General features: G+C 48.5%; 1 protein-coding gene across 10 annotated transcripts in view; it reads left to right on the top strand.

Annotated features, from left to right (window-relative positions):
- ADGRB1 (adhesion G protein-coupled receptor B1) overlaps positions 1-4,876 on the top strand; it is a 423,185-nt gene extending 418,309 nt beyond the window's left edge. For 6 of the 10 annotated variants that reach the window (XM_075920015.1, XM_075920016.1, XM_075920021.1 and 3 more), the window contains one exon: positions 1,826-4,875. In XM_075920015.1, coding sequence (XP_075776130.1) covers positions 1,826-2,023 — 198 coding nt within the window. In that variant the 3' untranslated portion in view covers positions 2,024-4,875. Of the gene's footprint in view, positions 1-1,825 lie in introns of all 10 variants that reach the window. The other 4 variants (XM_075920022.1, XM_075920019.1, XM_075920018.1 and 1 more) reach the window with 3 other exon arrangements.
- The last annotated feature ends 12,410 nt before the right edge of the window (positions 4,877-17,286 follow it).

The following is a 17,286-nucleotide window of genomic DNA, read 5'->3' as shown; positions in this document are numbered from 1 at the left end:
AGCATTCATAATCAGGCCCAGGATGTCTGGGGTTGTGCACCCATGAAACCAAAGCACCCAAAATCGGGCCTTGCATGGTTCGGGCCTCAGTCAAATGCAGCATAGTGAAAACCAGGCAGCGGGCTGGGGGCAGGTGCTGGATCACTAGGCTGTGCAGGTGGATGAAATACTAACCAAAACAACGAGAGAGTTTCCATTGTTCCACCAGAGTGCTGGCGCCCAATTGCTAGTGTTCCTCTTAGTGCTAGCACATCAGGGTTTGCTGCTGGGTATTCTAGACTTCCTTCCTTCATGATGAGTGTGTATGATGGGCCAATTGCATCAATGGTGCCGACCTTTCTTTGGTTCTGTACAGTCTGACCAGACCTAGCATGTGGGATGCAGTGAGGCTGGTAGATTACGCCACATGCAGTGGAAGAGGAAGCAGTCATAGAGTTGGTTCGAAAATAGATTTTCTGTATCACGAAAAATGTTGGGACTATGTCCCAAGTTGGGATGAAATATTTTTCAAACCCCCCCCCCAGCATCTAAAATTATCCGATGAAAAATATTCTAAAAGAAACCTGTTTGGGGTCAGCTGACCCATTTTCTTTCTAAACCCGGGAAACATTTCTGCTTGGATTTCGATCTTTTGTAATTTTTCAAAATAAGAAAAAATATACAATTAGAAATGAAAATTAGTTGAGGGAAAAAATCAAGAGGCTTTGATTCAAAAGGGATTCAGTTTCTTTCAAACATATTTTCATTGACATCAAAAGGATATCGCTAAAATGTTCAGTTTTGTTCAACGGCTGACGTCATTGGGAGCACTTTTTAAAATCAAGCAATTTATTGAGGTGTCAAAATATGATCCTAGGAGCCTAATATGAGGCACCCACGTTAAACACCTTAGCTTATTGTCTTTCATTTATATCGTACTTTTCATGCCAAAGCTATGCTGGTGTTCCAATTGTCCTGAGTACAACAATGCGCTGGGGGATTCGCAAAGTCGGCATGAACTGAGACGTACCAAGGAGGATCAGAGCGGCTAAGAGCTGCAGTCTGAGTTAGATACCTCTCAGACCAGTTCCAAAAAACAACCAGCCACTTTGAGCCTCTCTTTTGAACATCTCTGCAGAGAGAGGCCCCCAAATTGAAGGGAATTAGAGGGAGGAGAATACATTCTGGCTGGATTTTCGAAGCCATATAAAGCAGGGCTGCTCAATTTTGGAAGTCCCGGGAGCCTCAATGATACTCACAGCACATGCCGAGGGCCGTAACTTAAGTGTGGTTGCATATACATGCAAATACATATGCAAATAGCTTCTTTCACTCTGACGGGTCAGTTGAAATCAGTGAAACTCGTATTGATTTTGTGTTAGTAAAAGAAGCAATTACATTTATGAGACATTTTCTGGGTGTATCTATAGATATAGATGAAAGGATAAGGATAAATATAGCTGGTGACAAATGATTTTAAGCAACAAATTTCTATGAAAGATTAAACTAAAGAACATTCTTCTAAAACTTCCATGGAAATGTTGGATTTTGTTTCATGGGAATTCAAATACTGAAATTATTGGTCTGAAAGCTGAAATGTTTAGGGTTCAGCATTTTGTGGAAAAACTGACATTTTCCATGGCCAGCAGCCACTTGTCACACACAAAAATCAAAATCTGTTTATTTGAAAAACTAATTTTCTTTCAAGAAAGATTTGTAATAGAAAATCTTCACCCAACCCTATTTTTAAAATAAAAGGTCAAAAGAAGAAGTCTAGCAGGTTGAAGAACGGTGTTTGCAAGAGTGGCAGTAATTTCGTTCTGTTTTTCTCTCCTTTGCTTTTTAGCAAGAAAAACAGCAGACACCAAACAAGAGACCCTGGGAAGGAATCCGGAAGGTCCAGTCACCACCATCATGGGTTAAAAAGGACATGGAACCTTTACCACAATCTCCCTTAGAACTAAAAACTGTAGAGTGGGAGAAAACTGGTGCCACCATACCTCTGGTGGGACAAGACATTATAGACCTTCAGACGGAGGTCTGAGAGGAAAGAAAAAAGGGGACTTTTTTTCCAGAAAAACAAACACATTTTTAAAAAGCGGATTAAATTCCATCGGAAGCGAATGAGGAAGAGTGTTTGGTTTCTTTTGAAACCTTTGGTAAAAAAAGAAGTAACTTTTGTATCGTTCTCAGCAGAGAGGGAAATATTACTTTATAGAACTTAGTAGCGGTAGGTACAGAACAACGCGATCTTCCCTGGGTGGGCCCAAAGAGGACACGAGCCTGGAAAATTAATGGAGGGAGAATGGGAGGGGGAGGGTGGGGAACAAAACCAACACGACACTTTAGTGGTGAGAGGATGATGGGGAGCCATTGCCAGATACGTTGAGTCTTCCTGCTCTGGAACTGGGAGCTACAAAAGGACACTGGGAGCAAATATGGCAGCAGAAGGGCCAAGAGGAGTGGGGTTATCTTCAGGAAACAATGAACAGGGATTAATTCAGGGGGAAACCAGCCAGGATGCTAGCTGGCCAAGGACTTTGGGGGAAAGCTAAGTATTGGCTGGCCTATGATGGGAGGGGGAAAGAACCATTCTGCTTACTTCAGTCCGCCCCCCTCTCCCCCCACCGGCCCAGCATCTTGGAGAAGAAGAGAATTGGAGCTACCAAGCTGTTGCATCTTGTGGTTGAGAAGACCACCCCACGCCAATCTGAAAAATTAGGTCCTCAGCTATGGACCGACACAAGCCAACTCAGAGGATGTTCTAGGGGAAATGCCAGAGATATTGGTTGTAGCATATGGCTACTGAGAGAAGCATGTTGGGTTTTTTCTCCCCATTCCTCTGCTGAGGACTTGCTGAACTCTCTGAAGAGCGAGACACGCAGAGTGGGAAGAGACTGTCTCTTAAATCAACAACAAACCCATTCATCCAGTCTCCAGATTGAGACGTTTCACAACCAACAAAAAGAATGTAGGTCATTTAATTGACTGTTAAAAACAAAGCGATAAACTCAGCGCGAACCTTGCACAAAGGTTCTGATGGCCTCATTGTCTTTTCCCTTTTTTTGTTTTGTTTTGTTTTGTTTTGAGATTCGACGTATTTCCAGCCACCTCCCCTGGAAGCCACAATGACCTGCTTCCATGACCTTGGAGACATTCAAGACATGGAGAATATTGCTGTAGGACATTGAGACGAACTGATAAATGAGTAACATACACTTGGAAAAAAAAATCTATTTTTTCTTCTTCTTTTCTTTTCTTCAATAAAAACAGAACTTGAAACCCAAGACCTTTCCTTTCTTTGGCTCCTGTCATTTCAAATATCTTTCTGTAGCTTGGTTCCGTGCACCTGAGGGGCAAGGATGCCAATGCCCCAAGGTTGAGTGGGAGTCACTTGTGGAAAAAATAGGATGGTGAGAAACGCACGGGCCCTTGTGTACAGTAGGTTGGAATGTTCTGTTTTATGGCTGGTTATTTTCCTTACACCCTACCCTGCCTTCACTATTTCACAGAGCTAGAGACCAGGTTTCTGGTACTAGTGGAAGAAAAGGACGTGGGTAGAGCTGGCCACAAAATTGGGGATATTTTTTCATCAAAAATTGGGCTTCAATGTTGGGGTGTTTTTTATGACAAATTTTCCTCAATTTTTTCATGAAAACGTTAATTTGCATTTTTACACACGAAAAAGCCCAGTGTTGTTTGCACAAAACATTTTGTCCCCCCCAAAAGTCCAAAATTTTTAAGCAAAATAATTTCCATCAGTATTTTAACATGATCAATTGTCATTTTTTATGAAAGACTTTAATCAGAATTTCTTACATAACCCAATTTTCACCGCTTCTTTTTCCACCATACTTGTTTCACCAAAAATGTTCATTCCAATTCTGACCAATTTCCACCAGCTCTAAAATGGCTATCGCTAACCATCTATTTGTGAAAAATCACATTGAGCCAAAACAGCAGCTAATCTAGATCAGGGTTTGATTTATGCGTGTGTGTGTGTGTGTGTGTGTGTGTGCGCGCGTGTGTGTGTTTCTTTTTTTAGGAAAAAGCTAACGACAGGAATAACATTTAAAACAATCAATGAAATCAAATTGTGCTCCCCCGCCAAGAGCGGTTGCTTGATATGCAAGCAGTTTTTTAAAATTTACTTTCAGGCCACATGGTTTATTTTTTTAAGTATAATGGCACGTATCTTGTCATTAGCTGTATAATATTAAAAATAAAATAAAATTTTAAAAAATTAGAAAATCCAAATAGTAAAAAAAAAAGATACTTATAAAAACTGTGATGTAACTGTCAGATTTTAGATTATTCTATGAAACAGGAAAGCACAAAGGCCTCCCATAAATGCCGGGTTGTATAATATTGTAATTATTATAATTACACATAATGAATTTTAGCATACAAATATCTTTCTACTGTGTTTTAATTCTTTTTGCCCTTCCCTGCCCAACCAATCTCCCCTCTTTCTTCCAGCCCTTTCCCATCTACGCCTCTCATTCCAGTCAAGCTGCAGGACATTAACAGTGTTATGTAATTGAAGAAATAAATGTTTGTTTAATAACTGTTGATATTCTACTTTTTCTGCTCAGTTTCTCTGGTTAATTCTGGTTTCTCTTCACCCTCCCCTGCCCCTCCCATTTCCATGTCCCTTATTTCTGTGTTCATCAGTTTTTTCTGTACAGTTTTCAGAGCACAAATGAATGTGTCTTATTTCTAATAAAAAAAGTGTAAACTCAAGTCATGTCTGCTTTTTAAAGGCCCTTTTCCATCTCTTGTACCAAGGGTGTGTGGCATATGAGGGTTAGTCATGGACTGGTGGTAAACAGAGAGGTGCAGGGAGAAATCCTGCTGTTCTTTGTAGGTAAAACGCCCGCTGGCTTCCCAGTGGAGTTTAAGATTGCAGAATTTCACCTAGGGTATGTCTACACTACCACCCTAGTTCGAACTAGGGTGGTTAATGTAGTCATACGAACTTGCAAATGAAGCCCAGGGTTTGAGTTTCCTGGGCTTCATTTGCATGTTGCCGGGTGCCGCCATTTTTAAATGTCCGCTAGTGCGGACTCTGTGCTCGCGGCTACACGCGGCACGAACTAGATAGTTTGGACTAGGATTCCTTTTCCGAACTATCGTTACTTCTCGTGGAACGAGGTGTAACAATAGTTCGGAAAGGAATTCTAGTCCGAACTATCTAGTTCGTGCCGCGTGTAGCCGCGGGCACGGAGTCCGCACTAGCGGACATTTAAAAATGGTGGCACCCGGCAACATGCAAATGAAGCCCGGGAAATTCAAATCCCAGGCTTCATTTGCAAGTTCGTATGACTACATTAACCACCCTAGTTCGAACTAGGGTGGTAGTGTAGACATACCCCTATAGACTTTAAGGGCCACAGAGTTTGCTGTGCTCAAGCAGTTAAATCTCCTCTAGGACCGGCTCTCTGTAGGATAATGTCACATGTTCTCCCACTTCTGGTTTCTTCCTATCTTGACATATGTTGCATCAACCATTTTTCCTGGGAATCAAAGCTACTGTCCAGTATCTATAGGCTGAACCTCTCTAGTCTGGCACCCTCGGGACCTGATTGGTGTCAAACCAGAGAATTTACCAGACCAGAGGAGGCCAAAATGGTCTAGCAGCATCACCAACACTTCCACTGCCTAGTTGGCTCTTAGGGTGTATCTACACTGAGCTACGCAAATTGCGTGTCTTATTTCGATGTTATTTTGAAGTAGCTTATTTCAAATGTCTACACCGCACTAATTTTTACATAAATCGCTATTCCGAAATGTCCCTTACTCCTGGAATGAGGTTTACAGGGACATTGGCATGGTCAGCCTGTTATATTTTGAAATAATAGGCACACTCAAACCCATGGAATAGCTATTTCGGGATACCAGCGGTATCCCGAAATAGCGCCGCAGTGTAGACACAGCCTTAGAAGACATTTAGGGGTAAATTAGAACTAAACAAGAGCACAGAACACTGAGAGCCAGGATTGGAGGCTGTAAACAAACTTTATGGGACTGCAGGAAATTTGGCTACACCCATGATAAGTGGACATTAGGCTAACTGAAATCATGCCGGACCTTGGATGTTGCCAGACCACAGAGAACCAGACTAGCGAGGTTCAACCTGTATTAGCATTGAGATAGTTGTCCTAGCGTTCAGTTTGAACTTCTCCTTCCTTAACTTCCAGCCATTGCACCTCATCCTATCATCTTCAAAAAGCATGTAGTCCCTTCAAAGGTCTTTGTGACCTAAGGTCATATCACCTCCACCCTTCAGCTGTCCTCTGAACACTCGACTCCAGCCCAGCTGTGGTTGGCATGAGGAACAATGATACTAGACATTGGTGACATCTGTATTCAAATGGCGTAGTTATTGGCAGATTGTTGGAAGAGTGCCAGGATGATTGTCCAAAGGTGGCCCAAGTGTGAGATTGTCCAAATTTAAAGATTGTGGCACTCTGTACATATAAACTACACTCCACTGTCGGCAGAGGGATGTAAACTAGACACATCAAAAGTACAAATGAAGCTGAGATTTAAATATCCTGTGCTTCATTTGCATAATGGCAGCCGCCACTTTTTTCGAAACAGAGCTTTTAAAAAAAACTTGGCAGTTTAGACGGGGCATTTTTGACAGAAATGCCCTGTGTCAAAACATCCTGTACTCCTCATTTTTTGAGGACAGAAATGCCCCGTTTAAAAAAAAAAAAAAACGGCGTCCGCCATTATGCAAATGAATCGCAGGATATTTAAATCCCAGCTTCATTTACACCATTGATGTGTTTAATTTACACCCCTCTGCCGACAGAAGGGTGTAGTTTAGACGTACCCTGAGGGGAAGGGTTAGGGCTCATCCCTTTCGTACCGTCGCTGCCCTAGCCCTGAGCTGCAGTCTGCCTGGTTGCTATAGGGACAGCACCAAGCAAACATGGCGGGAAGGAATGTAGTTGCCATGTTGTAACCCAACTATGAAAGCTCACATTAAGGAAGGAGATAACGTCACCAACCCACTTGAAGCAAAAATACTCAGGCTTCCTCCAGGGGCGGGTCATAGCCTCAGATGTAGCCATCACGAAGATCAGACTTGTCTATTGAGTTGCGGATGCTTCAGGGGCAGAAGTACTCTGTCTGGTTCAATTATGGTTTGGATGGTGGTTAAGAATGAAGCGAGGGATGCCGGGTTCTTGGAAAGAGCCAGCCAAGAGCGAATGGAGTCTGAACAGGGATCATTAGAGGATCAGTTTACTAGCTTGCATTAAACCCTAGGCTGATGGCAAGGTTAACCATGATGAGAACAAAATGCTAGAGATTTCCCTACCTCGGCCTCTCCACCTTAGTGTCCCTGACGTGTAAATCAGGCATGTACGCTGAAGCTTGGTATGTGTCAGGTTAGGTGAGGAAGGGACAAGGGAAATGTACGTACTGAATGGACCAGAAGAAGCCATAATGTACACAGTTCAGCCTCACTTGTGCGCTTGGACGAGGGATTTTACGTTCCTGTGCGTTTTTTTCTTCTGTGAGCTCTCCTACACAATCTGCTTTATAACAGAAGCGGGGAGAGTTTCGATTACAGTTATTTTTGAATGGAGGAGCCTGGGAGTGTCTCTCACTGCCCCTTTTCTCCCCAAAAGAAGGAGGGGCAGAAGGGTCATGTTCCATCTGTGGGAGTTTTATCATGCTCGCCAGCCAATCACAGAAAGATCCCATCACTTGTGAAACACGCACTGAAACGTGGGGTAAGGAACACAGGCATGCACGCATGCGCACGCACATTTTAGACTAACACGTGCTTCAGAAAGCACCTTAAACCTGAAGGTGTCTTCCTAAAGTTAAGATGAACTCAGAAAGAGGAGTATCCTCCAGGTGACACCCAGTTAAGCCAAAGCATCTTTGCACTGACTTTCATCATTGTCATAGACTCATAGAACCACAGAGCTGGAAGAGACCTCAGAAGGTCATCAAGTCCAGCCCCCTGCTCTAGGCAGGACCAATCCCAACTACTGGACTCATGAATGACCAATCAACAGCATGGCATCTGGTTGGAAAGGAAACTCTGGGGAGTCTTTCATCTCTGGACTAGAGAAGACCTATTGGCCCCACTTGGAATAAAAGGAATTAAAAATGTCTCTGTTGTGATATAAGCAGGAAACTTTGTTAGTTTCAACTGCAAATGATGAACAGAAGGACAAAGCCGGTCATCAGCATGTCAGAGATCTTCAGCATTCGGAGCTCAGTAAAACTGGGTTCTTGTCATGGAAAAAAGCAGTAGCAGAGAAATGCAGCAGTGTTGAGTATTTTTGACCCCAAGTATATGTCTTCAGCCATGCGAATGCTTAATGACAGCATGCATTTCATCAACAGACTTCAAAGCACCTTGTATCAAATCCCATTTTACTCATGGGAAAGTTAAGGCCCTACAAAAGGATGTACCTAAAATTTCATCATAGGTGAAGGACAGAGTAGGAGAGAGGATCTAGGGGTCATAGTGGGCCACAATCTAAATAGGAGTCAACCATGGGACACTGTTGCAAAAAAGCAAACATGATTCTGGGAGGCATTGACAGGAGTGTTGTGAGCAAGACACGAGAAGTCATTCTTCCGCTCTACTCTGTGCTGGTTAGGCCTCGACTGGAGTATTGTGTCCAGTTCTGGGCACCACATTTCAGGAGAGCTGTGGAGAAGTTGGAGAGAGTCCAGAGAAGAGCAACAAAAATGATGAAATGTCTAGAGAACATGAGCTATGAAGGAAGACTGAAAGAATTGGGCTTGTTTAGTTTGGAAAGGCGAAGACTGAAGGAGGACATGATACCAGATCTCAGGTATCTAAAAGGGTGTCACAAGGAGGAGAGAGAAAAATGGTTCTCCTTGGCCTCTGAGGATAGGACAAGAAGCAATGGGCTTAAACTGCAGCAAGGGAGGTTTAGGTTGGACATTAGGGAAAACTTCCTAACTGTCGGGGTGGTTAAATACTGGGGCTGCGTCTAGACTGGCATGATTTTGCGCAAATACTTTTAACGGAAAAGTTTTTCCGTTAAACGTATTTGCGCAAGAGAGCATCTATACTGGCATGTGCCTTTGCACAAAAGATTTGCTTTTGCACAAAAGCATCCGTGCCAGTGTAGACGCTCTCTTGCGCAAGAAAGCTCCGATGGCCATTTTAGCCATCGGGCTTTCTTGTGCAAGAAATTAACGTGGCTGTCTACACTGGCCCTCTTGTGCAAGAATACTTGCGTAAAAGGGCTTGTCCCTGAGCGAGAGCGTCAGAGTATTTTGCACAAGAACCACTGATTTTGTATATTACAAAGTCAGTGTTCTTGTGCAAATACTTGTCGCCAGTGTAGACAGGCAGCAAGATTTTGTGCAAAATCATGCCAGTCTAGACGCAGCCTGGGGCTGCATCTAGACTGGCAAGTTTTTGCTTTTGCGGAAAAACTTGCCAGCTGTCTACACTGGCCGCTTGAATTTGCGGAAGAACACTGACGATCTAACGTAAGATTGTCAGGGTTCTTGCGCAAATACTATGCTGCTCCCGTTTGGGAAAAAGCCCTCTTGCGCACATGTATTTGCACACGCGGGCCAGTGTAGACAGCTAAAAACTGGTTTGCGCAAAAAAGCCCCGATGGCGAAAATGGCGATCGGGGCTTTCTTGCGCAAAACCGCGTCTAGTTTGGCATGGACGCTTTTCCGCTTTTCCGTGCCAATCTAGACACTCTTTTCTGCAAATGCTTTTAACGGAAAAACCCCAGCCCCTCTCTCCCCCATTTCCCTGCCTCAGCTCACCACCCAAATTCTCTGCACCTTCTTTCTGTGTTCCCCCTGGTCACAACTCCTTCCCAGACCCTGCACCATCTCCTATACCCTTCCCCCATGCCACACGCCCTCCTGGACCCTGCACCCCAATCCCCTGCCCCAGATCACAACCCCCTCCTTCACCCAAACTCCCTCTCAGACCTCACTCCATCTCCTGCACCCCAATCCCTTACCCCAAGCTCCCTTCTGCACCCAAACCCCACGCCCCCTCCATAAAAAAGTGCAGTCCTTGGCCATTTACCAAAATCTTGCTGTGCCCCCCCCCCCCATCAAAAATTATTGCCCACCTTTGGTCTAGCCCCCAGGTCCTAGAACTGCTGGAACATATAAATCTAACAAGTTCATTTTCCAAGCTCATTCGAGCCCTGACTTTAAAAACAGCTGGACTGTGCAGAGTTAAGCATGGCATATGAACCTCCATGGAAGTCACCACTAACAGAAATCAGTTCTGCAGTGGAAGACGCATTCCTGTAAACTAGGCCTCAGCAATCAATTGATTGCACTGCCGGTTTTGTTCATGCCACACGGCTAAAGTGTTTTTCCTCTTCCACAGATGGGAAGACATTGGTATGTGGATTTCTCCACCAAAAGAGATCGAGGGGGCGTCGTACATCAATGATTGTGAAAAAAACACCCAAATCCCAATGACTAGAATTGCCGCAGGATGGTCCGAGAGAACTGAACAGACAGAAGAAAAAAATGGTTCTTAGAGAACGCAGTTGTCACCTGCCACACCAAAGGCTGTCTCCCTGGGTTTTGTTTTCTTGGGAGGGGGAGCAGAATCAGGCACTTAGCAAGTATGAAGTTAGGCCCCTCCACTGAGTTTGAAATTTACATTCCAGGGCAGGGGCAAGAGCCGGCTGGTAATACCCAGTAGCTTGCCAGCAGTTCACAAATCATGTGAGCTGGGTTGTGAGTACAGAGATCATTCACATAGCCGGGGGGAGACAGAGCAAGTCCTGGGGTTCTTGTTTGACCATGGTACAGCTGGAACCTGTCTAGTCTGGCACCCTTGACTGGTTCTGAACAAGAGAATTGTCTGGACCACGGGAGGTTAATAGTGTCTAGCAGCATTACCATCCAGCACTGCCACTGCTTACTGGGCTGTTAAACGTCAAGTAGGGGCAAATTAAATCACAGCACAGAACACTGAGAGCCAGGAGGGCGGCTGTCAACAAACTTTATGGAACCGTGGGAAACGTGGCCACACCCATGATAAGTGGGCATCCGGCAAACCTAAAATCATCCCGGACCACGGAATGTTTCCGGACCAGAGCATTCTGGACTGGAGAGGTTCCACCGGTAAGAAACCAGATCCCTTTGGGGAAGGATGACATTACGGCGACGGCACTGGTCAGAGACCCAGAAGATCTGGATTCTGTTCTTAGCTTTTCCACCATGTTGCTGTGGTGACCTCAAAGGAGACTTAGGTCATGCGGTTGAGTGCCTGACTTAAGGAGTCCTGCTGCCTGGCGTGAGCTAGGCTCCCGCTACGCTGCATGGGAAAAGCCAGCAGCCCAAGAATGACGGAAGCTGGCATGCTGAGCAGGCAGCTGTCTAAATGAGCCAATAAGAAATGCCTAAGGCTCCAGCTTCGAAGATAACTGGGCAACTAACTCCAGACCAGAGGGCAACACCTCCCTTTGCTTGGGGTTCACCACAGTGACACCCCAGAATCAGGTACGGATGGAGGAACGGCTGATACGCAGGGTGCCAGGGGCACAGTGCTGCTGGCTTTGTCCTGGGCCGCGCTCCAGCACCTGAAATCCAGGCTGGTGTGGGCATCTGACACAGCCACGAGTCCTAATGCCATGGGAATTGGGCCCAGCCGCCCTTCCGTAATGTCCCAGGCGGGAGGCTAGGCCAGAAGCACACAACCAGTGTTCTCTTTAGGTGGCACCCCCGTGCACCAGGAACCTCTGCACACGGAGGGGAGCATGGCCCTGCCCTGATAGCGAGGCCCTTCTGCTGGAATCCAAGGTGACTCCTCTGCACGCTAGGAGCCCTGGAGCCAGCAGGGGTCAGTAAGGAGCACGGCGGAGGAGGCTGGGGCTGGCTGTAGGGACACAGTGGGGGCAGGGATGGATGTGGGGCACAGAGCGGGGGGGCAGGGCAGGATGTGGGGGCAGGGGTGTGACTGTCGGTCAGGCCTGCAGGGGCTTTGAGATCCCTGGTGCAGGCAGGTCGGGGGGCCTAGACTCGAACCCACCACTCCCTGCAATGCGCTGGAATTCTCCCACCCAGCCCAAAGCATAGGTCCGTGGTCACTCGCCATCGATCGGGAGCTCCCGGTAGATCTTGGAGCCTCTGACAGGGGATCCGGACTGGTTTGGCCAAGTGGTTATCAAGTGCCAGGGCTTCATCTGCCCATCCCCCCACTGCTGTGCATCTCCTGCCCTCTGCCTTTGAAGTTGCCTCTCCCCTCCCGGGAACCTCCTGCTTTCTGGGCAAGGCAGGGGAGGGAGAGGATGGTGCTGATGGCAAGCTGCTCCCCTTCCCACCTGTATCCTATCGCCACAGAGCAGAGCGGGGGCTCAACAGGACTTGGGAAGGAGTTTGCTGACCAGGGAAGGGGTGAGCCATCTGAGGTAAGAAGTGTCCAGTCAGAGTCCGCATCCCGAAACCCTACCCCAGTCATGAACCCCCTCCTGCACCCCACGCCCCCTGCCCCAGCCCAAGCCCCCTGGACCCAAACTCCCTTACATAGCCCTGCCCAGAACCCCCCTCCTGCACCCCAACCCTCTTTCCCAGGCTTTGCTCAGCATCCCCCCTTCATGCTCCAACTCCCTTAGCCCAAGACCAGAGCCTGCACCCCAACCCTCTTGCCCAGCCTGGTGAAAGTGAGGGAAGGATGCGGGAGGGCGGGAGGATGGAGGGAGCAGGGGCGGGGCCTCTGAGAAGGGGTGGGAAGGAGGCGGGGCCAGGGCGGGGCCACCCTAGGTGGCTGACTCAGTGCCGAAAGGCCAGCTTCAAAGCCATGGGAATTGCCAGGTAGCCACAGCCCTGCCCTAAACCCAGCCAGCTCTGTGGCGAGGGAACAAGGGCCCGCCCTGGCCATGCAAAGGAGGGGAGAGCTTTGCCTGTGCCGGGCTGGGAGGTCGTGAGAGAGGCGGCGGCTGCAGGCAGCGAGGGAGGTAGAAAAGCGACGTGCAGAGGCGAGGCAGCGGGACTCGGTCGATTACAAGGCAAATCGATGTCTTGTAGGCCGCGGTTTGGCCCTGGGGATGGGCGGTCCCAGCAGCTGGGCCGTATGGCTCGTTCGAGTGCAGCGGCTTTGATCAGCCCTTGGCCACCGTGCAAATGTCACGGGCAGTTGTGTGCTGTTCACGGAGGCGGTGTCGCCTCGTGAAGGGGCCCAGAGGCCCAGGCTAACATCAGCGCTCCCTCGGGCTGGGAGCTGGCGGGGTGGGGGGGGATGCCACACAAAGCAGCCTCTTCCTCAGGGGATGTATGATCAGAAAAGTCTCAGAGGGGGAGCCGTGTGCATCTGTAACTTTAAAAATGAGCGGCCCTGGGGAACCATAGAGATACAACTCTATAGGAGCATGCGCTTGTGTGGGGAAGAGCCATGTCTTCCGATGAGTTGGAGTGAGAATAACAGAACCCAAGAGAAAAAGGCACAAGATGGGCTGTGGAGGGTGGGGGCAGGAGTGCCAGGAGGGCCCGCACTAGAGTAGAGCCGGGAAAAGCCACCGGTCACCACACTCCCTGGCTAGTTCCCTAGCCCCGCATGTCTCAGGCTTGCTGCTTTCCTGGGAGATGTCAGGGACTGGTGCCAATCCATGGATTGGTCATTGAGAAACACCCCACTAATAAGTAGCAGGTTTAAAACAAAATAAAGGAAGTTTTTCTTCATGCAATGCACAGTTAACCTGTGGAACTCCTTGCCAGAGGATGTTGTGAAGACCAGGGCTTTAGCAGGGTTCAAAAAAGAACTATATATATTCATGGAGGATAGATCCATCAATACTTATCAGCCAGGATGGGTAGGAATGGTATCCCTAGCCTCTGTTTATCTGGAAATGGGTGACAGGAGAGGGATCACTTGATGATTCCCTGTCCTGTTCACTCCGTCTGGGGCACCTGGCATGGGCCACTGTCAGAAGTGGGGCACTGGGCTAGCTGGACCTTTGGTCTGACCCAGTGTGATCGTCTTTCTGCTCTTATCCCGTTAAAATCAGGGCAGGTGGTTGCTTTGTCTTTCTCTCGCTTGCTGCTAAGTAAATGGGATTTCACGTCGAGTCCTTGCGGTTCTGAGGCGCCGGTATCCGGGTGACGCCGTGTCGTACCTCAACATGTACTGGCTTTGAACGCCACATGCAGGGAGCTGCCATGTTCCCCTGAACATCTGTCCCCATGACAGAGCGCCACTGTTCTATCGAACGGCCATTGGGTGCCCCAGCGGACGGGGTACCTGTTTACCTGCCACTGGACGGGTAGCAACTGACGCGGCCTAGAGAAGCCACTGACTGGTAACTGTCGTCCCGTCCTGCCCCGGCCGGGAGCCCGTGACCTAGAAACCAACAGGACCAGTGCCCCTACCCCAGGCGCACAGACGACAGTGAGGGAGAGCTAGTATCCGGGGTGGATTTGTTTTCCTTCCTGAGCTTGGCTAACTATAATTACGAGGCTCCTCTCAAGCAGGTGAGGGGCTTAACTTGCAGGGATGGGCGCCATCAAGGATCCAATTTCAGAGGGGAGGCTGTTCTCTGTCTCGGTGTCTGCTCTTCCCGGCCCTGTATTCAGAGCTGAGCATCCTTTGGCGCGGAGGGAATGTTTTTTGTGAGGGAGGGGGCGTGGAAAGGAGGCCTTGGCCAGGGCTGCCTTGATTTACAAACGAAGACCATTAGCATATAAATTGATACTGTAGGTTAGCCAGCCAGGTAGCGTCCCGGAGCTGAATGAATCAGGCGGGGTTATGCCACGGGAAGGAGGCAAATTAAAGCCTTGCGCTCGCCTTCGAATGCTGGAGAAAATCAAAGTCGGGAAAATCAAAGTCGTTTTTTCCCAGCTTTATTTATTTGCGGTTATTTTTAGCTCCTGCCTGCTTAAAATTCTCCGTCTTTCTCGGTCCCTCCTTTTCTCAAGCCCTTCTCTTTCCTCTCGCCTTCTGCTTTGTACCGCCAAGGGCCACTGTCCTTTCCTAGGCCCCTTCCGCGGGATAGCAATCGTGAAATCCTGACAGGCCTTCAGGGCATCTTTATTACATCCCCTCCCCTTTCCTCCTCCTCCTTTGTCTCTTGCTTTCGCATGTTCCCTTCTCTTCTTCTGCTCCTTTGCCCTTCACGTTCCTATTGCTTGCCCCATTCATAGGCATTGTAGGACTGGAAGGGACCGTGAGAGGTCATCAGGTCCAGCCCCTTCCCTCACGGCCGGACTAAACACCGTCTAGACCATCCCTGACAGGTGTCTGTCTCACCTGCTCTTCAGTATCGCCAGTGGTAGGGAGTCCTCTCCCCAGGGCCACAGGATGACTTTTGTGGGCCCTAGGCCCTTTGCCTTCGTGGGCCCCTTCCGCCATAAAAAAAAAATATTAAAAATGATGTTTGCTACAACTTTAAATGCGTCAACATTTTATTTGTTTCTGTTTTAGGCAACATGTCATAGATTTTCGTGGGCCCTAAAAGTTTCATTTTTTTTTCTGCCGTGAGAAAACAATGAGAACATTGTCTTCGACCCTAAACGTTCATTCTTTTCTTCTGATTTTAAAAGAAATTAAAACGTTTTCGTGGGCCCCCTAAAAGTACCGTGGGCCCTAGGCTCTGTGCCTAAAGATAAGTCGGCCCTGCCTCTCCCTGCCTTTTACTGTGGATCTGGATTGAGGTTTCACCTCAGATCCCTGGTCAGGATCATGCCGGGTGCTGGGAAAACACATTGTAAGGGACAGGCCCTGCCAGATAGACCCAGCAGGCAGCAGTAAGTGATGGGGGTGGCCGAGCGGTCGGGCGGCTAGTCAGAGAGCCTGGTTACAACGCCCGGCATCTCTTCTCTTGTGTGACCTGAGCTTCATTGCCATAGCAACGGGCTTCCCGCAGGGGCAGGTGGAGGAATAAAGGTGTCAGAGGTTGAGGTGCTGGGATGTGACAGGAGCTGGGTGAATACATCGGTGGGCCAGAAATACCAGCAGGGAGTGGCAGAAGCACCTGACAAGTGAGGGAACCACAGATGCTGGAACTGAGAGGAAAGAGAAAGTAAACACGACCCTCCTTAGCACCAGCCCTGCGTGACTCACTTCCTCGGCATCGACCCAGCTAATCCGGGAGTCCTTAGGTGACCCACACGGACCGTGGGGAGGGCGGAGCCTGGGCCCTTCATGACCGAGCTCGAGGCCTCAATGCCATTAGTGACCAGATGGACACTGGACACTGAGAGGTGCTGCTCCGGCCCAGTTTTTGTGGGTCACCCAGCAAAGGGGAGCTGGAGGGCATGTCACAAGCTCAGGACTTTGGTAAAACTCGCTCGCTCTCTGCCTTAAGAGAGGGAGGTCTAGGTTGGACATTAGGAAAAAACATTTCCCGAGGAGGGTGGGGAAGCACTGGAATGGGTTCCCTAGGGTGGGGTGGACTCTCCATCCCTAGAGGTGTTTACGTCCCAGCTTGGCCAAGCCCTGGCTGGGTTGATTGAGTTGGGTTTGGTCCTGATTTGGGCCGGGGCTGGACTCGATGACTCCTGAGGTCTCGTCCAACCCTAGAATTCCATGAGAGGCAGCATTTTCTTGTAGTTGCAACTCTGGACTGGATCTTGCGAGATCAGGGTTGAAGTTAATGGCAGTTTGACTTGGGTAAAGGTTTCCCACTACCCTTATCCCCGCCCCCCCAATCCGAACAAAGGGCACTTTCCATTCACCAGCCCCCTGGATGTTGACTGATAACAGTGATCCTGCTACAGGCAGCACCTCTCCTTGTACACCTGCCTAGCACTCAGCAAGCCCGGAGGACACATTTGCGTCCCACTGGGCAGTGGGAAATTGAAATTCTTCTGACGCAGTCAGCTGGATCGGCCTGCGAAAGTGGCAGCAGCAGATGCACAAAACACGGCCCTGGAATATGTCGTCTGGGCTGAGGGGCTCCTAAACCAATTGCTTGCAGAGCAGAGAAAGAAAGGTGTGGAGGGAAGGGTGGAGAACTATCCCAGGCGCACCCTGGCAACCCCCTCAATCATATCATGCGACCTGGGCAGAGGGTTCCCAAGAAGCGGCACGTGCACTCGGCATGAGCTGTAGGCTGGTGCGAGATGCGAGGACAAAGCAATGAGTGAAAATCAGGGAGAGAAGCAAAATACAAAGCAAGAAAACTGTCAGGGTGTGACACACTGGGATAAATTGCCTAGGGAGGTTGTGGAATCGCCGTCGCTGGCGATCATAGAATCCTAGTACACTAGAACTGGAAGGGACGTCAAGAGGTCATCGAGTCCAGTCCCCTGCCCTCACGGCAGGACCAAATACTGTCTAGACCATCCCTGATAGACGTCTATCTAAACTGCTCT

Source organism: Pelodiscus sinensis, chromosome 2 (genome assembly GCF_049634645.1).
Source record: "Pelodiscus sinensis isolate JC-2024 chromosome 2, ASM4963464v1, whole genome shotgun sequence".
In the NCBI taxonomy this organism is placed as follows: Eukaryota; Metazoa; Chordata; order Testudines; family Trionychidae; genus Pelodiscus; species Pelodiscus sinensis.
Note: the sequence above shows the minus strand (reverse complement) of the source record. Positions and strands in the feature narration are given on the sequence as shown.